Genomic DNA, 25,907 nt, shown 5'->3' with positions numbered 1-25,907 from the left:
GGCCGGTGAAATGTGGTCTAAGACTCTCGCGAGACAATGTCCGCCGCTGAGCGCTCGTCGGTCCTTCACCGACAGGGGCTGCGTCGGTTAGGGCCGCCTGTCAATCAGAGCCGCATTCGAGGCCCCGCCCCTTCCGTCACTTCCTCTCCAGCCCCTGCGCAGTCGATAAGGAAACCCGGACGCCGCCTCCGCTCTCTTTTCTCCAGGCGGCCGGAAAGATGGCGGACATTCAGGTGCGGGCTCGGGGGTGGTACTGAGGCTTCATGGGCCACCCCGGGCTTCCGGGGCGCCTTCGGGGGAATAGGATCCCGCGCCCCAGTTTGGGTGCTAATCCAGGGCCCCCGATTTCCTAGGGACTAACTGGGGCGGAGGGCTCGTGCTTTTGCGTTAATCTAGATTAGCGCTTCCTAAATCCTGGGAGCTCCGCGCGTTAATGGAGGCTCAAGCGTTTAGGAGTTATCGTCTTAAGATCCAAGATTTAGGAGGCGATTTTTCTTTTTGGTGGTCTTAGGGCATAAGGGTTAATCCTGTGGGAACGTGAGTTGTAAGGGCGAAGCTAGGGAGCTTGTTGTTTTGGTATTTAATTCTGAGTCCTCATGTATTAGATAAGGAGTGAATTCTGAGTGAGTGACCTTGTGTCTTGGAGAGTAGTCCTTGCTGCAGGGTGTTAGAGGAGTGACTGTGGTTTAAAGCATGAATTTTTCCGGCGGTGCGAGGTGTTCTAGAGCATACAAACTGTAATAACTCCCGGTTTAGAGCAAAGTCTTATATTACGTTATAGGTAAATTCGGGGTGGTGTTGTCTTAGAGGGTCGTTCTGGGGCACTGGGCCTTGGAGGCCGGCGTTTTGGAAGTAAATGGTGTGCATGAGGGAGGATCGGGAAGATTTCCAGGCCACGTTGCTGCCTTCTCCAACTTACCTGCTCCCTCTTCATCCCTGTAGACGGAGCGTGCCTACCAAAAGCAGCCGACCATCTTTCAAAACAAGAAGAGGGTCCTGCTGGGAGAAACTGGCAAGGAGAAGCTCCCTCGGTACTACAAGAACATCGGTCTGGGCTTCAAGACTCCCAAAGAGGTGCTGGGACACTCAGAAGAAAGAATGGGACCGCTGTGTCCCTGCACATGTGCCCAAGCAGAGATTCCGTGCCCACATCTGAGTGGCTGGCCCGGGGACTGCTGGGAATTGTAGTTTGTTTCCATGAGGCCACGCCCCCAGTTCTTTTCAGGCACCGGCCTGCCCCAGGGCTCACCCTTCTTTTTCTTATCTTTTCAGGCCATTGAGGGCACCTACATCGACAAGAAATGCCCCTTCACTGGTAATGTCTCCATCCGAGGGCGGATCCTGTCTGGTGAGTGAGGAGTTCTGGGGTCCTGGGTGAGGGAAGGGGTGAGGAATACAAACTCCTGGGTCTGGGGACACTGGCAGATGATGTCTGTTTTCACGATGGTCTTCAGATGCTCACCACGGGCACTGCTGAGGAAGCCACTTGGTAAAGCTGATGCCAGAAACTGGGTTTCTTGGGGTTCCCGCTTAGCAACTTCTGATCCTCAACATGCCCTGGGTTGCCCTGGCTCCCTTTCTTATGGGGCCTGACCCATGATCTGTCCCTTCTCCCCAGGCGTGGTGACCAAGATGAAGATGCAGAGGACCATTGTCATCCGCCGAGACTATCTCCACTACATCCGCAAGTACAATCGCTTTGAGAAGCGCCACAAGAACATGTCTGTGCACCTGTCCCCCTGCTTCAGGTGAGCACAGTGGCCCCTCAGGTAGCCCAGGCCACCCTCCTGGCATTCATTTTCCAGATCTGGGCCACCTTGAGGCCAGCTGAAGGAGTAACTGGGTTGGCATGTCTGGCAAGCCCCAGAATCCCAGAGTTTTTATGTATTACATGTTCTTCAGAGTCAACATTTTATAGTTAAGTATCTCTTATCTGAAAGGCTCGGGAATAGTGTTTCCGATTTTTTAGGATTTTGGAATGTTTGCATATACATAATGAGATATCTTAGGGGTAGAACCTAAGTCTAAACATGAAATTTATTTATGTTTCATATACACCTTATATACATAGGCTGAAGGTAATTTCATGCAATGTGGGTTTTTTTCTTTTAAATTTTTCAGTAGATTTAGAGATATAAATGGTTTTGGGTTACATTGGAGAATTGTATGATGGTGCTATCTAGGTTTTCAATGTACCCATCACTTTAATAGTACGTATTGCATCTGATGGGAAGTTTTTCTTTCCTCACCCCATCCTACCCTCCCCCCTTCTAAGCCTGCAATGTCTATTATACTACTTTATGCCCCTTAAACGATGTTTTTAATAATTTTGTGCATGAAACAGAGTTTGTGTACGTTGAACCTGTCAGAAAGCAAAGCTGTCATGTCACCAGTCAAAAAGTTTCAGAATCTGGATTTTCAGACCAGGGATCCTCAACCTATAGGAGGCAGAAGTCTGGGGACCAAAAGATTAGAATATCTTTTTTTTTTTTTTTTTTTTTTTGAGACAGAGTCTCACTTTGTTGCCCGGGCTAGAGTGAGTGCCGTGGGTCAGCCTAGCTCACAGCAACCTCAAACTCCTGGGCTTAAGCGATCCTACTGCCTCAGCCTCCTGAGTAGCTGGGACTACAGGCATGCGCCACCATGCCCAGCTAATTTTTTCTATATATACTTTTAGTTGTCCAGATAATTTCTTTCTATTTTAGTAGAGATGGGGTCTCGCTCGGGCTGGTCTCGAACTCTTGACCTCAAGCGATCCACCCGCCTCGGCCTCCCAGAGGGCTAGGATTACAGGCGTGAGCCACCGCGCCCGGCCTAGAATATCTTAAACTAGATGGGAACCTCAGCAATGATGAAACTATATGCCTTTTTGTGCAACATGTGTTGTATTGTTCAATGCTAGGCCTGCTGTTAGACACTGGGGGTTCAGTGGTGAGCAAGGGGCAAAGCGCTGCTCCCCGAGAGCAGGGGACACCTAGCAGGGAGGCTGCCAGACAGTGGGCCAAGGGTAAACATGCTGGGTGATGGGACAGCTGATAGGCCTCGTGGGGGACTCAGGATCAAAGTAGAGAGCTGTATGGGCAGAGACGTGGGGTGGCCTGCACGGACTCTGATAGAGGACCTGACATGCAGCGTGCCAGTACCCTAGCTGCTGGGGCAAGTAGACTGGATGGGGCTGGGGGGGCAGATTGAGGAGGCTGGGGACCATCCTTGGGAGCCTCCTCCAGCCTGTTCTGTGTCTACAGCCTTGAGCTCAGTGCCTTGCACATAGTTTGTGCTCAATGAATGACAACTAGAGGGTTCGACTGGCAACTGGAACCTGGTTGGAGTTTGGAGCCAAAACAGGGAGCCCTCAGTCTGGTGAAGGGAGGGAGGGTCTGGTCTGCTGGGTTGGCCCCTCCTGAGGACATAGCCCCTACCTGCCTCCACAGGGACGTCCAGATTGGCGACATTGTCACAGTGGGCGAATGCCGGCCCCTGAGCAAGACGGTGCGCTTCAACGTGCTCAAGGTCACCAAGGCTGCCGGCACCAAGAAGCAGTTCCAGAAGTTCTGAGACTGGATGTCTGCCCACTCCCCAAAATGAAATAAAGTTATTTTCTCATTCATAGGCCAGACATGGAATCTCTGAACCTTTACCAGAGGGAGCAGTTGTCCCTGGGCATTGAGCAGGGCTGAGTGGAAGATGAGGCTCATTCTCTGGGGGAGCAGGGATGGGAATGGGGCCCAGTTCCTGCCTTCAATCTGCCCTCATCTCTGGGTGAGGATGATGCAACCTTAATTAAGATGGTGCCCCTCCCTCTGGTTCTCCTTTTTTGGTCCATGTCACCTTTTCTTGATGTCTGAATAAGGCCAACTACCTGGTGTTGCGCTGTCATCCCTCCACCCCCCCAAATCTCTGGGGAGGAAGTGAGTGAGGGCGGAAGCCCCTGGGTCCCAGGCTCTGGTCTAGACCCTTCCTGGCCTCCTTGGGTGGGGAGGGAGGAAGCAGCAGCGACCTGGGTTGTGAGCCCTGGGCCATACTTAGCTCACTGGAGTCAGGTGGGCTTGATGGGTTCTCAGCATCTTGACTTCATCCTGGGCCCAAGGAGTGGGGCCAGGAAGCCAAGCAGGGTCCCTGCGAACCTCACCACCCCACTCTAGGTGGGCACCATTCCCACTTGCAGATGAGGAAACACCTGGGATGGGGCAAGTCCTCCTCCCAGAGTAGCTGAATTCCAGGTCTCAGATTCTGGAAACTCATTGGACACTTGCCTCAGAAATCTCAGTAAGGAAATCGGTATTGCAGGCAGGTGGCATAGTGAGGCCAAACAGGAGCCAGCCTGGAAGCCACCTCTGCGATTCCTGGGCTGTGCTGCTCAGGAATGGGCAGGATGTCCCCAGGGTTGGGGCTGGAGAGGTGGGGTCCTTGAGAAGAGTGGGACGGGCAGACTCTGGCAGGGGGCCCTTGAGTGTCACCTGCAGAGTTAAGCAGAGTCTGGGCACAGGGAGAGGCAGGCACCATAGAAACAGGTGAGCCTTGAGCATCACACCCAGGTGGGCTGAGGACAACAGGTGGAGGACAGGGCCAGGAGTAGGATGGGCAGGCGCGCAACAGAGGCAGACTCTAGGAACTTCAGGAAGAAGGGGGAGGCAAGGATTTGGGGTACCCAAAGGGGAGAGACCTGCGTCTAAGCCCAGCAGAGGTGGAGGTGCAGAGATAGAAAAGAGATGCTGGAGTCCCACTGACCTCGCCCCTTGGACCTGCCGGTGCTGGGGTCCCCAGGTCCCTGCCCCCCACGCCCGTACCAGGGTCTGAGAGCAGCACTGGTACAAGGGTTGGGAGACAGGGCCATGAGGAGAGGAGCTGCTGCTGCCTCCAGGGACGCTGCCTCCCAGTAGGCCCAGCCTCTGCCTTTTACCCAGGGGAGGGCGGGGGTTCCTGCCAGAGGAAGTGGGGTGCATCAAAGAGGACAGGAAGGGGCAGGGACAGGTCAGAAGGGGCCACCGCCCAGAGTTTCTGAGCCTGCAAGCCCGCCCCACCCTGTGCTGGGGGCTTAGAGACCCAGAGGGCGGAGAGGGACAGAGACCCCAGAGGGAGGGGGGTGGAGACTCAGAGAAGGATCTGAGGCCACCCTCTGGCCACAGGTGTTTCCGTTGGGGTGGGGCCCGCTGTGTTTACCACAACAGCCCAGCCCCCCTGTTTCCTCCCCAGCAGTTGTTGGGGCGTCTCCATGGTGCTGGGGTGTGTGTTGGGGAAGCACCTCTGCTGGGCCTGACGGGTTGCAAAGACCAGGGAGAAAGACCCCCCTGGGACCCTGGGGCAGTTCTTTCACCTGAAAAGTGGGGTGGCAGCTCTTACACAGTTGTGTGACGACAACTGCAGGAAATACAGTCCCTAGATCTGAATCACAGCCTCACACTTCCCCTCTGCTCCTCCCACCCGCTCTCCCCCTGCTCAAGCCCTTCAATCCTCAGCGCCCACCAACCCTGCTGCTCTGCGGAGCCTCTGCACAGACTGTTCCCTCTGCTTGGAAACTCCAACCCCAGGTTTCCAAACAGCTCCCTCCCTCACTTTGTCTTTAATCTGCACCAACCTATTTCCACTTGGCAAAACCTGCAACCCTCCAGGTCACCTTTCCCTGCGTTATGGACCTACAAGACAGGTAAAACCTCCTCCTCGTCTCTTTACTGGGCAAATAGTGTGCAGTACTGCTTACTTTCCTGTTTGCAGGTGGGCTGTCTCCTATCTCCCCCACCGGAATGTGAGCTCCGGGAGAGCAGGGAATCTCTTCACCCCCAGCGCTGGAACATACAGATGTTCCAGGAATGGAGCATGTTGAGTGAATGAATTAATTTATCTTTTTTTGTTGTTGTTTGTTTTTTTGGTTTTTTTTTTTTTTTTTTTTTGAGACAATCTCACTCTGTTGCCCAGGCTAGAGTGCCGTGGCATCAGCCTAGCTCACAGCAACCTCAAACTCCTGGGCTCAAGCGATCCTTCTGCCTCAGCCTCCCGAGTAGCTGGGACTACAGGCATGTGCCACCATGCCCGGCTTATTTTTTCTCTATATATATATTTTTTAGCTGTCTATATAATTTATTTCTATTTTTTTAGTAGAGACAGGGTCTCGCTTTTGCTCAGGCTGGTCTCGAACTCCTAAGCTCAAACAATCCACCTGCCTCAGGCTCCCAGAGTGCTAGGATTACAGACGTGAGCCACCACGCCCGGCCTGATGTTTTTTTTTAAGACAGGATCTAGCTCTGTCGCCTGGGCTAGAGTGCAGTGGCATTGTCATAGCTCACTGCAGCTTCAGACTCCTGGGCTCAAGCGATAATCCAGCCTCAGCCTCCTGAGTAGCTGGGACTACAGGCTCGAGCCACCTCGCCCAGCTAATTTTTGTATTTTTTGTAGAAACGGGGTCTCGCTATTGCCAAGGCTGATCTCAAACTCCTGGCCTAAAAAAGTGCCAAGATTACAGGCGTGGGCCAGCACACAGGCCTGAATGAATTAATTTTATGTGAAACTCCTACATTCTCAGCAGGCGGACTTGACCACTATGCTTCAGGGCACTGAATAAGGAAGCCGTGAGCACAGCCCAGGCTTCCTAGCCTGTAAAACGAGTGCTTGCCTCTCTGCCTGTTAGGAGGGTGTGATGTGCTTGTGTATAATAGGGTGGAACGAGTTCTGGTAAGTGATACTTAGGGAAGTAGTTATGCCAGGCCTTCAGCCTATTGTTAGAGAAAGGCTCCATGGTGTCATGTTATGTCCATGCCTGGGTCGCTTTGGCCTAAGGACAAGGTGACCCCAGAAGTATTGTGTGGTTGTGGAATCTATTACACACTGTGGGTCTATTATAGCAAGCCCTGGTAGTTTGTCCCAGAATATTGAGTCTATTTTAACATGCTTCTGGAATATTCTGTTGCATGCCTATTATAAGGGGCCCAGTGGCATTGACCATTTCAAAGGCAAATTAGCTTCAGGCAGGTTTTGTAGCAGGGTCCTGGGTTTACAGTGACAGCAGGCATCAGGCCCATCGCATGCAAACAGGGCAGGTCTTGGTTGGAGCATATCGTGTCATGGCCCTGCACCTGTCCCAGCAGCTCATGGCAGTATGTCACAGCCAGATTGGAGGTCTCTGTTGTGGCCTCCTGTGCGTCATTATTATAGCAGGACTTTGGGGTCTTTTAAGAGGCCCTGCTGATTATATGGTTGCAATACCCAGGTTATATAGAGGGGCCTTGTGAAGTATGTGTAATTAACATCTCTTCACCTTAGGAGCCAAGAGCTATTTTTCAAGTTGCATATAACTCACGCACGGAGAACAATAAAAAATAACAAACTTTTCATTATACTAGAAAGGATCATTTGTTTTTTGGTTTTGGTTTTTTTTTTTTTGGTTTTTTTTTTTTTTGAAACAGAGTCTCACTCTGTTGCCCAGGCTAGATAGAGTGCTGTGGCATCAGCCTAGCTCACAGCAACCTCAAACTCCTGGGCTCCAGCAATCCTACTGCCTCAGCCTCCTGAGTAGCTGGGACTACAGGCATGTGCCACCATGCCCAGCTAATTCTTTCTATAGATTTGTACTTGTCCAGCTAATTTCTTTCTATTTTTAGTAGAGACGGGGTCTCACTCTTGCTCAGGCTAGTCTCGAACTCCTGAGATCAAACAATCCGCCCACCTTGGCCTCCCAGAGTGGTAGGATTACAGGCGTGAGCCACTGCGCCCAGCCAGGATCATTTGTTTTTGAAGTTTTTATTCCATTTTCATAATAAAACACCATGGCCACAAGGAAAAGTTTTTTTTTTCTAGTGTTGCATTCAATGTGTTTAAATATGAAATGTCTGATTTGGGGGCTGTTTGTTTTTTTCCTTCTTTTTATCTTTTTCCATCTCATTCATTGGGTTTATATACAAATGTCCAATTTTGAATCAAAAGTTTAGTTTATTATATTTCAAACAAGGAGCAGTCCAATTAATCAAAGTATGTGCCCAGAGTATTGACACAGTTTTGTCATCTTAGCGGTAGCTTGTTTACGCCAGCAGTGAAGAAGCCTGGAGAGCAGGTGGCGATGAAATCGGGAAAGGCATTTTCCACAACTTATTGGGAATTGAATATTTTTCCTTGCAACAAATGGTCCAAAGCCTGCAAGAAGTGGTAGTCAGCTGGTGCAAGGTCTGGTGAATATGGTGGATGACAGAGTTTCCAAGTCCAGCTGCTGTAGTTTGAGCAGCATTGTTCGTGCAACATGTGGTTAAGTGTTATCTTGCAAGAGGATCGGCCTGTCTCTATTGACGAATTTTAGCTGCTTAATTGCAAGCATCCTCATCATTTCATCCAACTGGTTGCAGTAGACATCCACTGTATCGACTGACCAGGTTTCATGAAGCTGTAGTGGATAATACCAGCGCTGGACCACCAAACAGGCACCATTAGCTTTTTTTGATGAATATTTGGTTTTGGACGGTGTTTCGGCACTTCATCTTTATCCAACCATTGTGCCAAACACTTGCGATTGTCAAAAAGAACCCATTTTTCATCACATGTAACAATATGGTGTAAAAGTTGTTTGCCATTATGTCGTGACAGCAAAGAAAGGCAAGATTCCAAATGATTTATCTTCTGATGCTTGTTTAATTCATGTGGTACCATCTATACAGCTTCTTTACCTTGTGCATTTGTTTCAAATGGTCTAATATTGTTGGAATAGTAATGTCAAACCTTGCTGCTAATTCTCCCGTAGGTTGAGATGGATTCGCTTCCACTACAGCTTTCAGCTCATCATGATCAGCCTTGGTCTCAGGTCACCAATGTGGCTCATTTTCAAGATTAAAATCACCAGAAGGCAACTTCTCAAACCATCGACGTACTATGCGTTCATTAGCCACATCCTTCCCAAACACTTCGCTGATATTTCAAGCTGTCTGCCCAACATCAGCTGCACAATAGAGCTCGTATTTGAAAATACATCTAAGTTTTGACTTATCCATGGTTTCACAAAAATTGCTCTAAAAAGTTTTTTGAAAGATAATCACAAGCCAAACCGTGTGTTTGAAAGAATGAGGATGCACCTTCACAATAAAAATAAGACAGGAAGTGTCAAAGTGAAATGTCAGAGATATCACCTGTCAAACTTAGCACTTAAGGAAATCAGACATTTCGTAACTTAATAACCTAATAGTAGATCCCAGCTCTATTATATATCATAACAGAGACCCACAGATGATTCAGGGGTGAGCATAGATTCTGCCAGAACACCTAGCAGTGCACCAAGGACATTCTACACGAGCTTTAGGGGCATATCAAACCAGCCCAGGGTCATTCATTATTGCCTTAATTCATTCTACGAATATTTATTGTGCCATTCCCTGGGAATAGGTGCACGAGTGAGCAAGACACATCCAGGGCCTGGTCTCTGAGACCCTATGATCCAGTGGGACCCCTGGGGACCCAGCTTGGCAGGGGGTGGACATTAAGTGGAACAGGTGCCACTACAGATGCCCCGCTTTGTGCCCTGTGCCAGCCTTTGTCCCGCTGAAGCCTCTCTAACGACATAGGCACAATTGTTATCCCCATTTTACAGATAAAGAAACCAAGGCTTTCTGTGTGGCTGGCACAGAAGTGAAAAGGAAACCAAGGATCCAAGAGGCAGACCTGGAAGAGTCAGGATTTGAAGTTTCCAACTCCGGTCGCTTGTCTCCGGAGTCAGTAAGGGCCCTACCGTGTAGGTGCAGAGCGGAGGGGTGGATGTTAAGGTGGCTCAGTGAGCGCAACTCAGAGTTGCCTGGGGCATTTTGTAGCACACAGACGCCGGGGCCCAGGGCCACTTCAAGGGCAGGTTCCCCTTGCAGTCTGTGGAGTGGATCAGAAGGGACCAGTGCTTGGTGCAATGCTCTGCTTGAACTGTCTTGAAAATGGAACAAAGGGACCCACATTTTCGTTTTGCACTAGGCGGCCCCACAGGTTGTGCAGCTGGTACTGCCATGGGCTTTCTAATGCATTGTAGTGGGTCCCTGAGGACATTATAGCAGGATCCTCGGGGAGCCCAGGTGATAGTCTAAGGGTGTTCTAATAGAGCCCTGGGGACAGGAGAGAGGGTATAGTCAGAGACCATTAGAGCAAGACCCTCAGGATATGATGGGGATGCTATAGCTGGGCTCTGAAGACATGGCAGGACTCCACGGTGTCTAGAAGGGACTCCTAGGGGGGCATTCAGGGGCCTTGAGACCTTTTGCTTTTGTGGCAAGAAGGAGGCCAGGATGGGGAAGGTGAGGACAGACACTGAGAGGACTCCTGGCTACCCCCTGAGGCCATTATAACAGGAAGGAGAAGAGATCAGAGTGGGGCCAGGGAAGGCACCCTGGATGAGCATGGGGGGCTGAATCATGGCCCCCAAAGACATCCTCACCCTGATCCCCAAACACCTGTGACTGTTACCTCTCATGGTAAAAGGGACTTGCAGATGTGATTAGGTTAAGGATCTTGAGCTGGGGAGGTGACCCTGGGTTACCCAGGTGGCCCTAAACATCATCACACAGGTCCTTGGTGCGAGGGGGAAGATGCGGCGCCGCTGGCTTGGAAGATCGAGGAAGCCCAGGACTGCGGCGGCCCCTAGAAGCTGGAAAAGGCCAGGAAACGATCCTGCCCTGGAATCCAAAGAAGGAACACAGCCCTGCAGACCCACTTTAGACCTCGAGAAGTGCATGCTAGTAAATCTGTTTTATTTTAAGTCACTGAGTTTGTGGTAATTAGTTGCAGCAGCAACAGGAAACTATTAAATAATATAACGCCACCCTGGTGGATGGCTGTGCTGAAGTAGGATCCCAGGACTTATAAGGAAAACCTGGGGTAATTTTCACAGCACCCCATAGGACACTGCGGTGGTTCTAGGGGACACAGTATAGCAGGTATGTCCCTTGGTATTTTTTAGCAGGAGCCTAAAGAATTCATGGTGGGGCTAAGGGGCACTCTAATGGGGCCTGGCAGGGCCCAGGGGGGTTGAGAATACCCCAAAGCTATTTTTGTCACCCTCAAGGCCACATGAGGGAAGACTGGACCCATTTTAGCAAGATCAAGGGACTTTCTGAGCACTCAAGGGCAGAATATTGCAGGGTCCTGGGGACATTTTATCAGAAACAAAGGACTTTTTGACAGAACCCAATGGGCATTTGAGTAGGATCCTAAAACATGTTGAAGTGACAGCTGGTGGGACAGTATAGCAGGATCAGGGGCACCTGGAAGAGCTATCCAGAGATGGGTGAGCCAGGACCTCAAGGATGGCCGAGTATGAGCCCCCAGGCAGTACATGAAGGTCTTGGCAGCGTGGTGGCAGGAGCTCGGGCCTATTTAGGGTCCCAGGCAATGGAGGAGAATCCTAGAGGTGTTTTAGCAGGGCTTTGGGGCCATTAGAGCAGGACCCAAGGTGTCTGAAGGGACATCCACAGCCATATAGCAGGACCTCAGGGCCCTTTTTAGTGGGGTCTCAGGTCCCTTACAATGGGGATCTTGGGGAGAGGCTTGTTAGCAAGTTCCCAGTATAACAGAGGGAACGGCCTGCTAAAAACGGAAAAATATTTCTGTCTCTTTAAAAACGTCCTCCACTGCTCGGTAGCAGCGCAGTAGCTCAGGCCTGTAATCCTAGCACTCTGGGACTAGGTGGGAGGACCACTGAAGGCCAGGAGTTCGAGACCAGCCTGAGCAAGACCAAGACCCCCGTCTCTACTAAAAATAGAAAGAAATTATCTGCACAACTAAAAATATATATAGAAAAAATTAGCTGGGCATTGTGGCACATGCCTGTAGTCCCAGCTACTCGGGAGGCTGAGGCAGGAGGATCACTTGAGCCCAGGAGTTTGAGGTTGCTGTGAGCTAGGCTGATGCCACGGCACTCTAGCCTGGGCAACAGAGAGACACTCTGTGTAAAAAAAACAAAAAAACCCACAAAAAATGTCCTCCATTCCTTTTTGAGAAGAGCAAGCAGATGAGTGGTTGCCAGGGGTCAGGGGGCAGGAGGGCACTGCCATATGGGCACAGATATCATGTTTGGGGTGATGAAAAGTTCTGGAACTAGGTAGAGGTGATGGCTGCACAACATTGTGAATGCACTAGATGACACCAATGGTATACCTTTTGTGCATTTTCCCACAATAAAACAAATAGGCCAGGCCTTGGTGCCTGACGCCTGTAATCCTAGCACTCTGGGAGGCCGAGGAGGGAGGATCGCTTGAGATCAGGAGTTCGAGACCAGCCTGAGCAAGAGCGAGACCCCCGTCTCTACTAAAAATAGAAAAAATTAGCCAGGTGTGGTGGTGCACGCCTGTAGTCCCAGCTACTCGGGAGGCTGTGGCAGGAGGATCGCTTGAACCCAGGACTTTGAGGTTGCTGCGAACTAGGCTGACACCACGGCACTCTAGCCCGCAACAGAGTGAGACTCCGTCTCAAAAATAAATAAACAAAACAAATGAAGGGAATTGGTCTCGAAGGAGGGTGGGAGAGGGCGGGTGCCGGGAGGGGTCTCTGAGCATGCCAGCAGTGCATCCAGACCCTGTGGTCACTGAAGTCATAGCAGATGGATATTAAAGGACACCTGCAGGAGCTTTTTAAGGGGACACTTGAGGGAGGGGTATGACAAGAGGATGTGAAGGCCATGGGGGTTCCGATAAGAGGAGTAGAGGATCCACCCCACGGAGACCTCCAAATTTGGGACTCTCAGAGTGCGGAGTTCCATTCCTAGTTTTGTCATGCATTCGCTGGGTGGCTGACACCCTCAAAAATAAAAAACAGGGAGCCACAGAGAAAATGACAAAAAAAGACAAAGGTTTTAAGAGACAAACAGAGAGGCTGGGCCTAGGGCCTGGGGTGTGCCCTGCAGCTGGGGGGTGGGGTTGAATGTTCCTGGAGTCAGGGAGCCTTGGACAGGATGTGAGAGAGGAACTGGGGTCCCCAGTCACGGGAGCCAGGAGCCGGCCCGACGGGAAGAGGCTGCGTGAGCAGGTCTGGGGCCCAGGCTGTGTGAGGTGGGGGTGGCTCTCGGGTCTGAGAGAGGAGGGGCTGGGGGCTGGGGGCCTGGACCCCTGGGTCTAGGGGAGGAGGAAGAGGCAGGGCCAAGCTCTGAGAAAGGAATCTCGTTCTATCCAGGTTCTGTAATTAATTAACCAACAGGGATCAAATTAAGGGGTGAAAGTTCATTGAGGAGGAAGGCATTGTTGTCATCCTTGATCGAGCCCCCACACCTCCTGGTGTCCCGGTCCGGCCGTGCCCCGCGGGTGCCCCGGAAAGAAGGGGCGGGGCGGGGGTCCGGAGGAGTCACGCGCCCCCTCCCGCCCCAGGTCGCCCTCTCAGCATGGGAGTCCCCCGGCCTCGGCCCTGGGCGCTCGGTCTCCTGCTCTTGCTCCTTCCTGGGACTCTGCGCGCAGGTGAGGGCTGGGCCTGGGCCGCCGCAGAGCGGACGGAGGGCCCGGCGGGGCCGAGAGGCTCAGGAACAAAGTCAGAGTTCGCCCTGAAGCCGGGAACTTCCTCCTCGGCCCATTTCACTTTCTTTACCGTATTCTCCTCCTGCATGTAGGAACCACCTGTCACCCTGTCTCTGGGTCTCTGTCCCCCCTGTGGGTCTCTGTCCCCCTCTCCCTGGGTTCTTGTCCCCCTCTCTGGATCTCTATCCCCCTCTCTCTGGGTCTCTGTGCCCCTCTCTCTGGATCTCTGTCCTCCCCTCTGGGTCACTGTCTCCCCTGTGGGTCTCTGTCCCCCTCTCCCTAGGCCTCTGTCCCCCTCTCTCTGGATCTCTGTCCCTCCCTCTCTGGGTCTCTATCCCTCCCTCTCTCTGGGTCTCTGTCCCCCTCTCTCTGGGTCTCTGTTCCCCTTTCTCTGCGTCTCTGTCCCCCCTCTCTGGGTAGTTGCCCCCGGCACCCCCAGGCTGTCTTCTCTCTCCCTGGGTGTGTGTCCTGCTCCAATCTAAGTCCCTCCACCCCCCACCCATGGGCTCCCTCCACTGTGTCTCTGTCTGCAGAGAGCCACCTCTCCCTCCTGTACCACCTCACGGCAGTGTCTCTGCCTTCCCCGGGGACGCCCGCCTTCTGGGTGACGGGCTGGCTGGGCCCTCAGCAGTACCTGAGCTACAACAACCTGCGGGCCCAGGCTGAGCCATGTGGAGCTTGGGTCTGGGAAAACCAGGTGTCCTGGTACTGGGAGAAAGAGACTACAGACCTGAGAATCAAGGAGAAGCTCTTTCTGGAAGCTTTCAAGGTCTTGAGGGAAAACGGTGAGACTTGGCCTCCCGGGTCTGAAGGAGGAGGGGCTGGGTCCTTGCTGGGGGCTCCCCCCCCACCCCGCTCACCTGTGCGTGGGCGCCCAGGTTCCCACACCCTGCAGGGCCTGCTGGGCTGTGAACTGGGCCCTGACAACGCGTCGGTGCCCACCGCCAAGTTCGCCCTGAATGGTGAGGACTTCATGACATTCGACCTCAAGAATGGCACCTGGAATGGGGACTGGCCTGAGGCCCAGGCCATCAGTCAGCAGTGGAGGCAGCAGGCAGAGGCGGCCAGCAAGGAGCTGACCTTCCTCCTCTACTCCTGTCCCCAGCGCCTGCTGGGGCACCTGGAGAGGGGCCGCGGCAACCTGGAGTGGAAGGGTGAGCCACCTCCCGCGCCTGTGGCTCGTGCCACCGTCTCGTCCCCACTGCCTGGCCCACTCAGGTCCCCTCCCAGGACGTCACCCCAACCTCCCCTGCAGCTGTCCCCATGCATTCCTGGGTGCCTCTCTACATGGAATGCTTCCTGCCCCTTCCCTGCTCACAGCCCCGCCCCCCCTCGCAGCTCCCCAGCCAGTCCCGGCTTCCCAGCCTTGATGTCCTCACACACCCCTCCCCCTGCACCTGTCTCGCCCCGCCCCGGAGAGTCACACAGCACAAGCAACGCCCTCCCCTCTGAACCTTTGCTTGCGTGGTCCCCCAGCCTGTGACACCCTTCCACCTTTCCCCACATCTTCCAACCCTCCTTATCCTTCAAGGCCCGGACTGGGTGTCACCTCCTCCGAGAGGCCTTCTCTCAGCTCTGTAGGTGGAGACCCCCAGCCCCCCACTCATTCAACAGAGTTTGGCCAAGGGCATTCTCGATGGGTGCCGAGCGCCGCCCTGGCCCCGGGCAAAGAGGGCTGGGACTCGGGCCACCCTCCCGCAGCTCCCAGGCCGCTGGAAGACAGGTGTCGGCTGGGGACTTGCACAAACGCTCAGTCTGAGTGCTGCACGGGAGAAGTTGGGACTCAACCGAGGTAGCTTTTCTTTTCTTTTTTTCCTTTATTTTAACTGTGGAAAATTTCAAAGCACAGCTAAGTAGACAGACTGGTATAACAAGTCCCCCACGGATGCCCAGTGCTAAGTCCTAATAATTGTCAACCCACAGTCGTTCTCATTTCACTCCCTTCCTCGCCCACCTCCCCACCCCACCCCACCCCCAGATAAATCTCAGAGCTTGGTAAATCTCGGAGTATTTCATTTATAAATACTTCAGTACGTAACGCTACCAGGTAAGGGCACTTTTAAAAAACTTAATAGCCAAACCATTATCACACCTGCAAGTAATTAACTGCAGCTCAGTAATGTCATCAGGTGTTCACATTTCCCTGATTGCAAATGTTTTTTAAAGTGTGAATCCGGAAGCAGCGGAGGTCCACACATGTCTATGATCCATCTGTCTCTTCAGTGTCTGTTATTGATTGTTGAGTTTTAGGAGTTCTTTGTCTAGTTTGGACACCGATCCTTCATTGGACAGTGTTCTGCAAATATTTCCGCCAGTTCCTGTCTTGTCTTTTCATTCTTTCTCTTTTTCTTTTCTTTTTTTAATTTTTTTTCTTTTCTCCCTTTCCCACCCCTTCTCTGAATCCTTTTTTTTTTTTTCCTTTCTTCTTCTTTTTTCTTTTTTTTTTGAGACAGAGTCTCACTCTGTTGCCCGGGCTAGAGTGAGTGCCGTGGCATCAGCCTAGCTCACAGCAACCTCAAACTCCTGGGTTCAAGTGATCCTCCTGACTCAGCCTCCTGAGTAACTGGGGCTACAGGCATGTGCCACCATCCCCAGCTAATTTTTTCTATATATCTTTAGTCATCTGGCTAATTTCTTTCTATTTTTAGTAGAGACGGTGTCTCGCTCTTGCTCAGGCTGGTCTCGAACTCCTGAGCTCAAACGATCCACCCACCTCAGCCTCCCAGAGTGCTAGGATTGCAGGTGTGAGCCACTGCGCCAGGCCCAATTTACTGTATTTTAAAGTTGCTTGAATTAATTCCTGTCTCTATGTGAAGTCACCAGTTTGATACAGTTAGGTTCATTGGTTTCATGTTGCTTTTATCTTTAGATAGTACCTTTCTTTATTCATTTGTTTTCACATTTTTAATAATTTTTCAAAACAGTTACACAGTTCCAAAGTCAAATCTCTGCACCCAGGCGTGTTGATAGAAGTCTGACTTCTGGTCCTCCCCCTCTATCCCTCTCCTTCTCTCCTCCATGGCTAATAATTTTTCTTTGTTTCTGACTCATTCTTCCTTTTTTTTTTTTTTTGATCTATAGAGATGGGGTCTCGCTCTTGCTCAGGCTGGTCTCGAACTCCTGTGCTCAAGCGATCCTCCCGCCTCAGCCTCCCAGAGTGCTAGGATTACATGAGTGAGCCACCGCACCCGGCCTCATTCTTCCATTTAAAAAAAATATAAATGCATAGAGTATATATCCAGAGAAGCCTTTGTCCCCCCAGAGCTGTCCCGGGCCCTCCCTGACTCACAGTCCTCCGTGGCCCTAAGGGCAGAGTCCCAGCCTCCCACCTGGGGATCCTCGAGGATCTTTCCTGATCTGGCCATGACCTACTTTTCCAGCCTGAGTTATAGGTGATCACTGTGCCTCCTGCCCTGAATCCTCCAGCCTGCCCTTCCCCTCCCCAGGCTCTTTGCCATTTCTGGAATATTTCCGCAACATTTCTGCTTTCCTATGGTCCCCCGAAAGTCCCCCTTGCCCTTCTACTACTGGCCAATCCAGGTCCATCCCCTCCTCTCACCCCCTCAGCCCAGCTCCGGCCCGTGCTCAGCTCATCCCTCATCCTCCCAGCCTCCAGTCTCTCCCCTGCACCTGTCTCTCAGCGGGATCAACTCCAGAGGGGTCTTCGTGTGCCCAGAGCTGTCCGGGCCCTCCCTGCCCACAGCCCCTGGTGCCCGTGCGGGAGCCTGTCCTTGTCCTCAGTCCGTGTCCTCAGCCTCCCTTGCTCCTCCTGCATCAGTCAGCAGAGGAGCCGCCTGCAGTTCCTCCCGCTCACACCGGCTCTTACCCTCTTCATCTTTTCATCTTTGCTTTTCCTTCCTGTTCCTTCCATTGATGTCACAGCCAGGGAGAGTTCTCTGGCCCCTAAGGCTTTTTACCTGCCCCTCGGGGCTCCCGCAATGCCTGCGTGAAGTCCATGCACGTCGGGGCGGGGGGTGGGGGGGGCATCCTCCAGCGCTGCGCCCAGGCCCCCTCGGCTCACGCCTCAGTGCAGACCATCCTCTACCTAGCAGTAAGAGCAATGTTCCAGAACATAAATCATTTGAGCTCAGGAGTTCGAGACCAGCCTGAGCAAGAGCGAGACCCTGTCTCTACTAAAAATAGAAAGAAATTATCCAGCCAACTAAAATTATATAGAAAAAATTAGCCGGCATGGTGGCACATGCCTGTAGTCCCAGCTACTTGGGAGGCTGAGGCAGGAGGATCGCTTGAGCCCAGGAGTTTGAGGTTGCTGTGAGCTAGGCTGACGCCACAGCATTCTAGCCGGGCAACAGAGTGAGACTCTGTCTCAAAAAAACAAAAACAAAAACAAAAAAAAGCATAAATCAGCTCCCATCACGCCACTGCTTAAAACCCTCCAGTGGCTTCCTACTGGTTCTATAATAAAATCCAGACTCTACTCTGCAGCCTCCATGGTCCGGCCACTATCCACCGCTGTGATGTGAGAACAGCCCAGCTAGGGTGGCCACTCCCTTCCTTTCGCTTCAGCAAGTTCTTCCCGCCTCAGGCCTTCGCACTTGCTGTTCCCTCTGCTCAGGACGGCCTCCTTAGGGCCCTGGCACGACTGGATCCTTGCCATGCTTTAGCTGTCACCTGGGATGTCACCTCTTCAGTAGGGCCACAGCTGAACACCCTGGTACCGTGTCCCCACCACACCTCATAATTGTCCCTCATGCTGCTCTTCTGTTCATTCATTCATTATACCTCTTTAATTGGTATTTTTTGTCATCAATCAACATGAGAATTTTCTTTTTTATTGAGGTGTAACTTACCTCGTTGATCAATTCTTAACCTATACCCATGTGTGCAGATGAAGATATAGAACATTAACGGTGCCCCAGAAGACGTCCTTATGTCGCGTCGCCCCCCCCCCCCCCCCCCAGTTACTACATCCCCAGGGACATCAGCTTTCCTGATTTCCAGCACCATAGTGTCACTTGTTTTGGAACTTCTTTTGTTTCTGTCTTCTTTCGGTCACCATTGTGTCCGTGAGAGTCATCTATGTCATTGTGCATGGGTATCAGTATTCATTTGTTTTTGTGGCTGTGTAGTATTCTGTTATCAGTGGACATCTGGTTTCTTTTCAGTTTGGGGCCATTATGAGTAACGTTGCTAGGGCCGTTCTTGTCCGTGTCTTCTGATGGATCTATATTTTCATTCATGTTTAGCAAATACGCATGAATGGCTTTAGTAGATAGTGCTGTGTCTACTAAAGATACTGTAGAATACTGCAGACGCCCCAGTGTTGCCATGGTAACATTTGTGGGCCGTGCGTTTTAGAACAGTGCCTATTTCCCTGATGCTACAATGTCACCTTTCTGGTAGATTCGCAAGTATGTAGCCGAAGGAACAACTCCACGTTCTCTAAAAGGCCTAGAGAACATACACGGGGGGCCTTCCTCTTTCCCTCTGTGTTTGTCACTTTGTCAAAGTCCTGGAAGATGGCGGTTCCAGCCGAAAGGCTTTTGCCCATTTGGAAACAGGAATTTTTATCTTTTTCCTTATTCAAGTTCTATTTGTTGTGGTGGTAAACACACACACACACACACACACACACACCCCATGAAATCTCCTCTATTCACAAATTTAAGTGTGAGCTACAGTATTGTTAACTACACACACACTGTGTCTGGCAGGGCACTAGGCTCTTTGGTCTTGAGTGACTGAAACTTCACACCCGTGGCTCGGCGACCCCCCATTTCCCCTCCCTCGGGCCCTGGCAACCACCATTCTACTTTGTGCTTCTCTGAGGTCGACTGCTGGAGAAACCTCACGTCAGTGGGACCATGCGGTGTTTGTCTTCCTGTGATCGGCTTATTTCACTTAGCATAATGTCCTCAAGGTTCGTCTATGTCTTAGCAAATAACAGATTTCCTTCTTTTTTGAGGCTGAATGGTATTCCATTGTATGTACAGACCAGGTTTTCTTTAGTCATTTATCTGTCAGTGGATATTTAGGTTGTTTCTACCTCTTGGCTGTTGTGCATAGGCGCTCCCATGAACACAGGGCTACAAGTATCTTTTCTCGATCCTGATTTCAACTCTTTTGGATAAACACCCAGAAGTGGGATTGCTAGATCATATGATAGTGCTATTTTTAATTTTTTGAGGAACCTCCATACTTTGTTTTCATAGCATATGTACCATTTTACATTCATACCAGCACAAGGGTTCCAGATTTTCCACATCCCGGCCAAAACATGTTACTTTCTATTTTTGTTTTTTTGTTTGTTTTTTCTAATGAGCAGCCGGACAGGTGTGAGGTGACATCTCATGGTTTCGATTTGCATTTCCCTGATGATTAGTGATATGGAACATCTTTTCATACACCTGTTGGCCGCCTGCATGTCTTCCTTGGGGGAAATGTCTCTTCAAGTCCTTTGCCTATATTTATTCAATTTGTATTTGGTTTTAATCTTGAGTCTTAACTCCATTTGAGAATATGATGAAAGCTAAGGAACTTCTCCCAGAAAATACACATACCCATAAAACTTTGCACATAAACTTAAAGCCTTCTGAATCCCCTAAATCCCATCCAGAGAATGTGGATTAAGAATCCCTAAGACTCAAAGTGGGGGGAAATGTATTGCCATTAGAAATTTAGATTTCTTCAGGCCTTACTGTAGATGTGACCAAAAAAACAAACAAACAAAAAAAAAAAAAAACAAAAAAAGAAATTTAGATTAAATCAGAAACCACTACTCAGAACTTAATTTTTTTAAAAATAGTTGTGGTTTTGTTTTTTTTTTATTAAACGGAACCAAAGGCCAGCCAGATTTTCTGTGTTTGGATTTAATCTGTATTGTAAATAAATACCTCGGAGGCAAAAGGATGGTGGCTGTGAGCACAACACAGGGGACCATATGTATTTCCTGGAAACCAGTAGTGGTCATAAAGCACAACACAGAACTGCTGACAACCATAAGCCCAGCCCGCTCCAGCTGACCTGACCGCGCAGCAACTTTTGCCAACTTGCCAGAGAGGCAAGTCCGAGACGGGGAAGCTGCCTGCTTCCCACTTAGCAAGAAAACACTGTGTTTTCTGCTGAGCACAGGCAACCAAGATCCCAGATTGCCCAGACCCACCCTCGGTGCTGACAGCTCAGTGGGCCACTTCAATCTCCTTTACCCATTTTTAAGTGGATTTTTTTGTGTGTTTTTTTTTTTGTTATTGAGTTGTAGGAGTTCCTTACATTTTTTGGATATTAACCTCTTATCAGATTTATGGTTTGCAAACATTTTCTCCCATTTCTTTGGCTGCCCTTTTACTGTGTTGGTTGCTTCCCTGCCTGTGCAGGAGCTTTTCTGTTTGATGTTGTCCCACTTGTCTATTTTTGCTTTGTTGCCTGTGTCTTTGGTGTCATTTCCAGGGAATCACTGCCAAGACCAATATTATGAAGACTTTCCCCTGTGTTTTTTTCTTGGAGTTTTATAATTTGTAGTTTCAGGTCTTCTTTATTTAAGTTCTTAACACATTCTAGAGAGTCCTTTGGCAGATGTTTGTGTTGCAAATAACTTCTCCCAGTCTGTGGATTTGTCTTTTCCCTCTCTTAATGGTGAAGTTCAATTTTTCAATTTGTCAATTTCAATTTATAAACTTCACAGATTTCATATAGTTTATACATTTCAACTTACAAATTTATAGCTTTTATTCTGTAGATTTTTTGGTGTGTTCTCTTTAAGAAATCTTTCCTCTCTCAAAGTTATGAAGGTATTTACCTGTGTCTTCTAGAAGCTTAATCGATTAAGAGCCTTCACATTTAACTGTATCATCCCCCTTGAGTTAATTGTGTGTCATGGTGAGGTAAAGAGTCCAAGTTCATGTGTTCAGTTGAGCTAACATCATTTGTTGCAAGACCATCATCCCTTCTCCCCCACTGAATTGCAGTGGAAGCTTTTTCATGGATTAGGTGTGGATCTGCTTCTAGACTCTCTCTTTTAGCTTTTTTTTTTATTTTATTTTATTTTATTTTTTTTTGAGACAGAGTCTTGCTCTGTTCCCTCCCAGGTAGAGTGCAGTGGCATCATCATAGTCGCTGGACTCAAGTGATCTTCCTGCCTCAGCCTTCCAAGTAGCTGGGACTGCAGGCGGGTGCCACCATGCCCGGCTAGTTATTTCTGTTTTTGGTAGAGACAGGTCTTGCTCTTGCTCAGGCTGGTCTCTAACTCCTGACCTCAAGCAGTCCTCCCGCTTCCGCCTCCCAGAGTGCAAGGATTACAGGTGTGAGTCATCATGCTCGGCCTAGACTTTCTCTTCTGTTCTTCTGAGTGATTGGACTGACCTTGTGCCAATGACTCACTCTTAATTAATGTAGCTTCATAGAAAGTTTTGATATCTAGCAGTTAACTTTTCCAGCTTTTTCAACTTAGTCATTCTAGGTCATTTGCATTTCTATATGCATTTTATTTTTTTATGTTTACTTTTCTAGAGACGGGGGGTCTCACTGTGTTGTCCAAGGTGATCTTGAACTCCTTGCCTCAAATGATCCTCCCAGGTAGCTGGGATTACAGGCATGCACCATGGTGGCCAGCTGAGAATTGACATCTTAACAATATTAAGTCTTCTAATTCATGAACACAGTACCTCCCTTTCCTTGTTTAGGTGTCCTTTAATTTCTCTCAGTAACATTTTGTAGTTTTCAGGGTAGTGGTTTTACATCTCTTTGCTTAGATTTATTCTGAATATTAGACATTTTTTGATGCTTCTATAAATGGTATTTGTTTACAATTTTATTTTTCAATTATTTGTAGCTAGTTTATACAAATACTATTGGTTTTTATGTATTCACCTCAAATCCAGAAACTTTGTTGAATTCACTTATTTCTTTTTTTTTTTTTTTTTTTGAGACAGAATCTTGCTCTTTTGCCGGGGCTAGAGTGCCGTGGTGTCAGCCTAGCTCACAGCAACCTCAAACTCCTGGGCTCATGTGATCCTTCTGCCTCAGCCTCCCAAGTAGCTGGGACTACAGGCATGTGCGACCATGCCTGGCTAATTTTTCTGCATATATTTTAGCTGTCCATATAATTTCTTTCTATTTTTAGTAGAGACGGGGTCTCGCTCTTGCTCAGGCTGGTCTCGAACTCCTGAGCTCAAATAATCCACCTGCCTTGGCCTCCCAGAGTGCTAGGATTACAGGCGTGAGCCACCACGCCCAGCCGAATTCACTTATTTCTAATAAATTGTTATAAATTCTTTTGGATCATGTCATCTTTGACATGTTTTATTTATTTTCTTTTCTACTTTTAATACCTTTTATTTATTTTTCTTATCTTATTGCACTGGCTGGGATTCCTAGTACAATGTTGAATAGACATGGTAATAATGAACATCTTGTATTCTCAAATTCATGGGGAAAACATTTAAAATTTTACCATTAAGTATGATGTTAGCTATAGGTTTTTGTTGCCTGTTATCAAATTAAGGAATTTCTCTTCAACTCCTAGTTTGCTAAAAGGTGTTTGTTTTTTCACGAATGGTGTTAAATTTTATCAAATGACCATTTGCTTCTTTCTCTTTATTCTGTTAATGTGGTGAATTATATTGACTGATTTTTCAATATTAAACCAACCTTGAATTCCTGTGATAAACCTCACTTGATCATGACATATTATCCTTTATATAAATTACTGGATTCTATCTGCTAATACTATGTTAAAAGATTTTAACTCTATTTTCATGACAAACATTGGCCCTAAATTCTCTTTCTTGTAGTGTCCTTGTGAAGTTGTGTTATCAAGATTATGCTGGCCTCATAAAAGGTGTTGTGAAAGTGTCTCCTCTTTTCCTACTCCCTTAAAGAGTTTGTATAAAAGTAGAATTGTTTTCTCTTTAGTTATTTTTTTTCTTTTTTCATTTTTAAATAGTTATAGGACTACTCAAGTTTTTTATTTCTTCTCGTGTCAGTTTTGGAAGGTTATATTTCTCAGAAATGTTTCCAGTTCATTTAAATTTTCAAATGTGTTGGCATGAAATTTTTTGTAATATCCTCTTACTATCTTTTTTAATGTTTGTAGGGTATGTCCCATGTCCCTTCATCACAACACTTTCATAGTCTGTTTCTCCTTCATCTATTTGCACACAAATATTTGTCTGTCTCCCCTCATTAGAATGCAAGCTCCACAAGGACAGCAACTTTTGTCTGTTTTGTTCATTGCTGTGTCCCCAGTGCCTAGAACAGTGTTTGGCACATGATAAATGCTGTGTGTGTGTCTATTTCAGGAAGAAATGGATGAGAGGTGGAGTCTTGAGGAGGATACCCTCAGAATGCATAGGTTGGGTCTGTGTCACCCTGGGAAGATATTACCCCTTTTACTGCTATATTCTGCAGGCTCAGCACAGTGCAGAGCACAAGGAATGGAGGCCTCTTTCTGTCCCTATCCAGCCCTGCACTGGGCCTGCCCCTGGGGGTCATGGGCTTGGGGCTTAGGCCTGTCTGCTTGTGTTCTACAGAGCCACCCTCCATGCGCCTGAAGGCCCAACCCAGCAGCCCTGGCTTTTCCAAGCTCACCTGCAGTGCCTTCTCCTTCTACCCCCCGGAGTTGCAATTTCGATTCCTACGGAATGGTCTCGCAGCTGGCTCTGGAGAGGGTGACTCTGGCCCCAATGGCGATGGCTCCTTCCACGCCTGGTCATCACTAATAGTCAAAAGTGGTGATGAGCACCACTATCGCTGCCTTGTGCAGCATGCAGGGCTGGCACAGCCCCTCACTGTGGAGCTGGGTGAGGTTCCACTGAGTGACGATCCTCCCTATTTCTGATTGCCTCTGTCCCACTGCTGCGGCAGTCCTTCCTGAGTCTGACCTTCCTCCCTGCTGCTGCTGCTGGTCCTCTTTGAGTCTAATTGCCCTGTTCCCTGCTCGTGACTGCCAATTCTTCCAAAGCCTGATGGCTTGTCCTCCCTAATTCTGACCATCTTCCATCTTGCTGCTGCTGCTGGTCATCATGGAGTCTGACCATTCATTGTCTGCTACTGCCAATCCTCATCAAGACTGACCATCTGCTGCCTTGCTACTGCCAGTCTGACCTTCTACTGCTCTGTGCCTGCCCCTCCTTCCCAAGTTAAAGCACCACCTGCCCTGCTGCCACAGGTCCATTACCAGTGTGACTGAGACCTCTCTTGCTATGGCTGGTTCTTACATCCAACCTGGGCATATTCTGCTCAGACTCAGAGCATCGCCTGACTGGCCTTTCTCCTGCCCATGCCCACCCCAGACGCTTGGTGCTGGGATCTTCAAGGTTGGGAGGGACCGGGACACCCACTTTTCCCTGTCTTAACTGGATGGGGTGGAGGGGTCTACTCAACATCTCACAGTATTCTCTGGCTGCAGAATCACCGGCCAAGTCCTCAGTGCGTGTGGCTGGAATCTTCATCGGCTTCTTGCTGCTCACGGTAGTGGCTGCAGGAGGAGTGCTGCTGTGGAGGAGGATGAGGAATGGGATGCCAGGTGTGGGGCAGGAAGAGGGAGAGCTCAGAAAAACGGACAGAGACCCCACAGAGAGGGGGACACAGACCAGGGAGGACAGAGATTTGAGAGGGTGGGACAGAAAATGGGAGGATGGGGAAGTAGAGGCCCTGAGAGAGGGGACAGAGAGTGGGGGGAGAGGGGGAAAGAGGGGGACAGAAACCCATAGAGAGTAAGACAGAGACTGAGAGAATGCACGTGAGACACACACACACAGAAATGGGGTAAGGGGCAGTCAGAGACCCAGGGGCCTCAGAGAATCTTATGCCCTCCCCCTTTCTCTCTCCTCAGCCCCTTGGATCTCTCTCCGTGGGGATGACGCCGGGGCCCTCCTGCCCACGCCTGGCCTGCCCGAGGACGCCGACTCTCAGGATATAAGTGCATTCCCAGCAACTGCCTGACCATCCCCTGTTCTGACTGCTAATAGCTAATGTAGTCAGGTCTCTTTTGTGCTGTGAGACCCTCTGGAATCCTGGCATCTCTGAGCCTCCAGGAGTCCTGGGCCCTGTTGTCTCCCTCTGGATCCCTCCTCCTGTGGTCTGCCTCAGTTTCCCTTCCTAATATATATGGCTCTTTTCCACCTCTACAATATAACATGAGTTTGGGCCCAAATCATCGTGTTCTCATTATTTCAAGTTTTCAGGCAGGGGAGGTAAAGAAATGGGTGGGGGAATGAGTGATATAAACCCTGGGCTTCAGATCTCTCCTGCGGCTAACATGTGGCCTTGGTGGAATCTGCCAATCTTATATATCAAGTCATGTATTTTTCATTCATAAATTTCACAAATATTTACTGAATGCCTACACCCATCGTGCCAGGCATCTTGAGGAATTCTTGGCTGGTGTCTGACCTGAATCCTTCTTTGTGGAGCAGAAGAAAATTGTTCCCTCTTCGAGGAAAGGGAATGCCTCCTCTGGCCCCTTGATTTGCTTCTTTCTTTCTTTTTTTTTTTTTTTAT

The 25,907-nt window shown here is 49.5% G+C and overlaps 2 protein-coding genes and 1 non-coding gene across 4 annotated transcripts; all 3 read left to right on the top strand.

Annotated features, from left to right (window-relative positions):
* The first annotated feature begins 125 nt into the window (after positions 1-125).
* On the top strand, positions 126-3,607 carry RPS11 (ribosomal protein S11). Its single transcript, XM_045531180.1, has 5 exons — positions 126-233; positions 943-1,074; positions 1,273-1,348; positions 1,619-1,748; positions 3,432-3,607. The coding sequence occupies exons 1-5, from the start codon at positions 219-221 to the stop codon at positions 3,553-3,555; spliced, it is 477 nt and encodes a 158-aa protein (XP_045387136.1). The 5' UTR covers positions 126-218; the 3' UTR covers positions 3,556-3,607.
* LOC123624895 lies at positions 1,421-1,508 on the top strand. Its single transcript, XR_006730258.1, has one exon. It is a non-coding gene; the product is annotated as a small nucleolar RNA SNORD35 (small nucleolar RNA).
* A 9,205-nt stretch (positions 3,608-12,812) lies between the features above and the next one.
* Positions 12,813-25,560, top strand: FCGRT (Fc gamma receptor and transporter). 2 transcript variants are annotated; one of them, XM_045531154.1, is made up of 7 exons: positions 12,813-12,969; positions 13,305-13,391; positions 13,982-14,233; positions 14,327-14,602; positions 23,936-24,205; positions 24,814-24,930; positions 25,240-25,560. In XM_045531154.1, the coding sequence occupies exons 2-7, from the start codon at positions 13,319-13,321 to the stop codon at positions 25,347-25,349; spliced, it is 1,098 nt and encodes a 365-aa protein (XP_045387110.1). In that variant the 5' UTR covers positions 12,813-12,969; positions 13,305-13,318; the 3' UTR covers positions 25,350-25,560. The 2 variants fall into 2 exon arrangements, with proteins under 2 accessions (XP_045387110.1, XP_045387109.1); XM_045531153.1 differs by lacking the exon at positions 12,813-12,969 and having other exon boundaries at positions 13,143-13,391.
* The last annotated feature ends 347 nt before the right edge of the window (positions 25,561-25,907 follow it).

The sequence above is a fragment of the Lemur catta genome, chromosome 19 (genome assembly GCF_020740605.2).
Source record: "Lemur catta isolate mLemCat1 chromosome 19, mLemCat1.pri, whole genome shotgun sequence".
Lineage (NCBI taxonomy): Eukaryota > Metazoa > Chordata > Mammalia > Primates > Lemuridae > Lemur > Lemur catta.
This window is presented reverse-complemented; position numbering and strand designations above follow the sequence as displayed.

What these genes read in the sequence shown, in the direction of transcription:
- RPS11 (XM_045531180.1), top strand. An exon ending in CCGAGGGCGGATCCTGTCTG is followed by an intron (nt 1,349 to 1,618) that starts GTGAGTGAGGAG and finishes CCTTCTCCCCAG; the next exon opens with GCGTGGTGACCAAGATGAAG. An exon ending in CACCTGTCCCCCTGCTTCAG is followed by an intron (nt 1,749 to 3,431) that starts GTGAGCACAGTG and finishes CTGCCTCCACAG; the next exon opens with GGACGTCCAGATTGGCGACA.
- FCGRT (XM_045531154.1), top strand. Translation starts at nt 13,319, where the DNA reads ATGGGAGTCCCCCGGCCTCGGCCCTGGGCGCTCGGTCTCCTGCTCTTG. An exon ending in TCCTGGGACTCTGCGCGCAG is followed by an intron (nt 13,392 to 13,981) that starts GTGAGGGCTGGG and finishes CTCTGTCTGCAG; the next exon opens with AGAGCCACCTCTCCCTCCTG. An exon ending in CGGCAACCTGGAGTGGAAGG is followed by an intron (nt 14,603 to 23,935) that starts GTGAGCCACCTC and finishes TGTGTTCTACAG; the next exon opens with AGCCACCCTCCATGCGCCTG.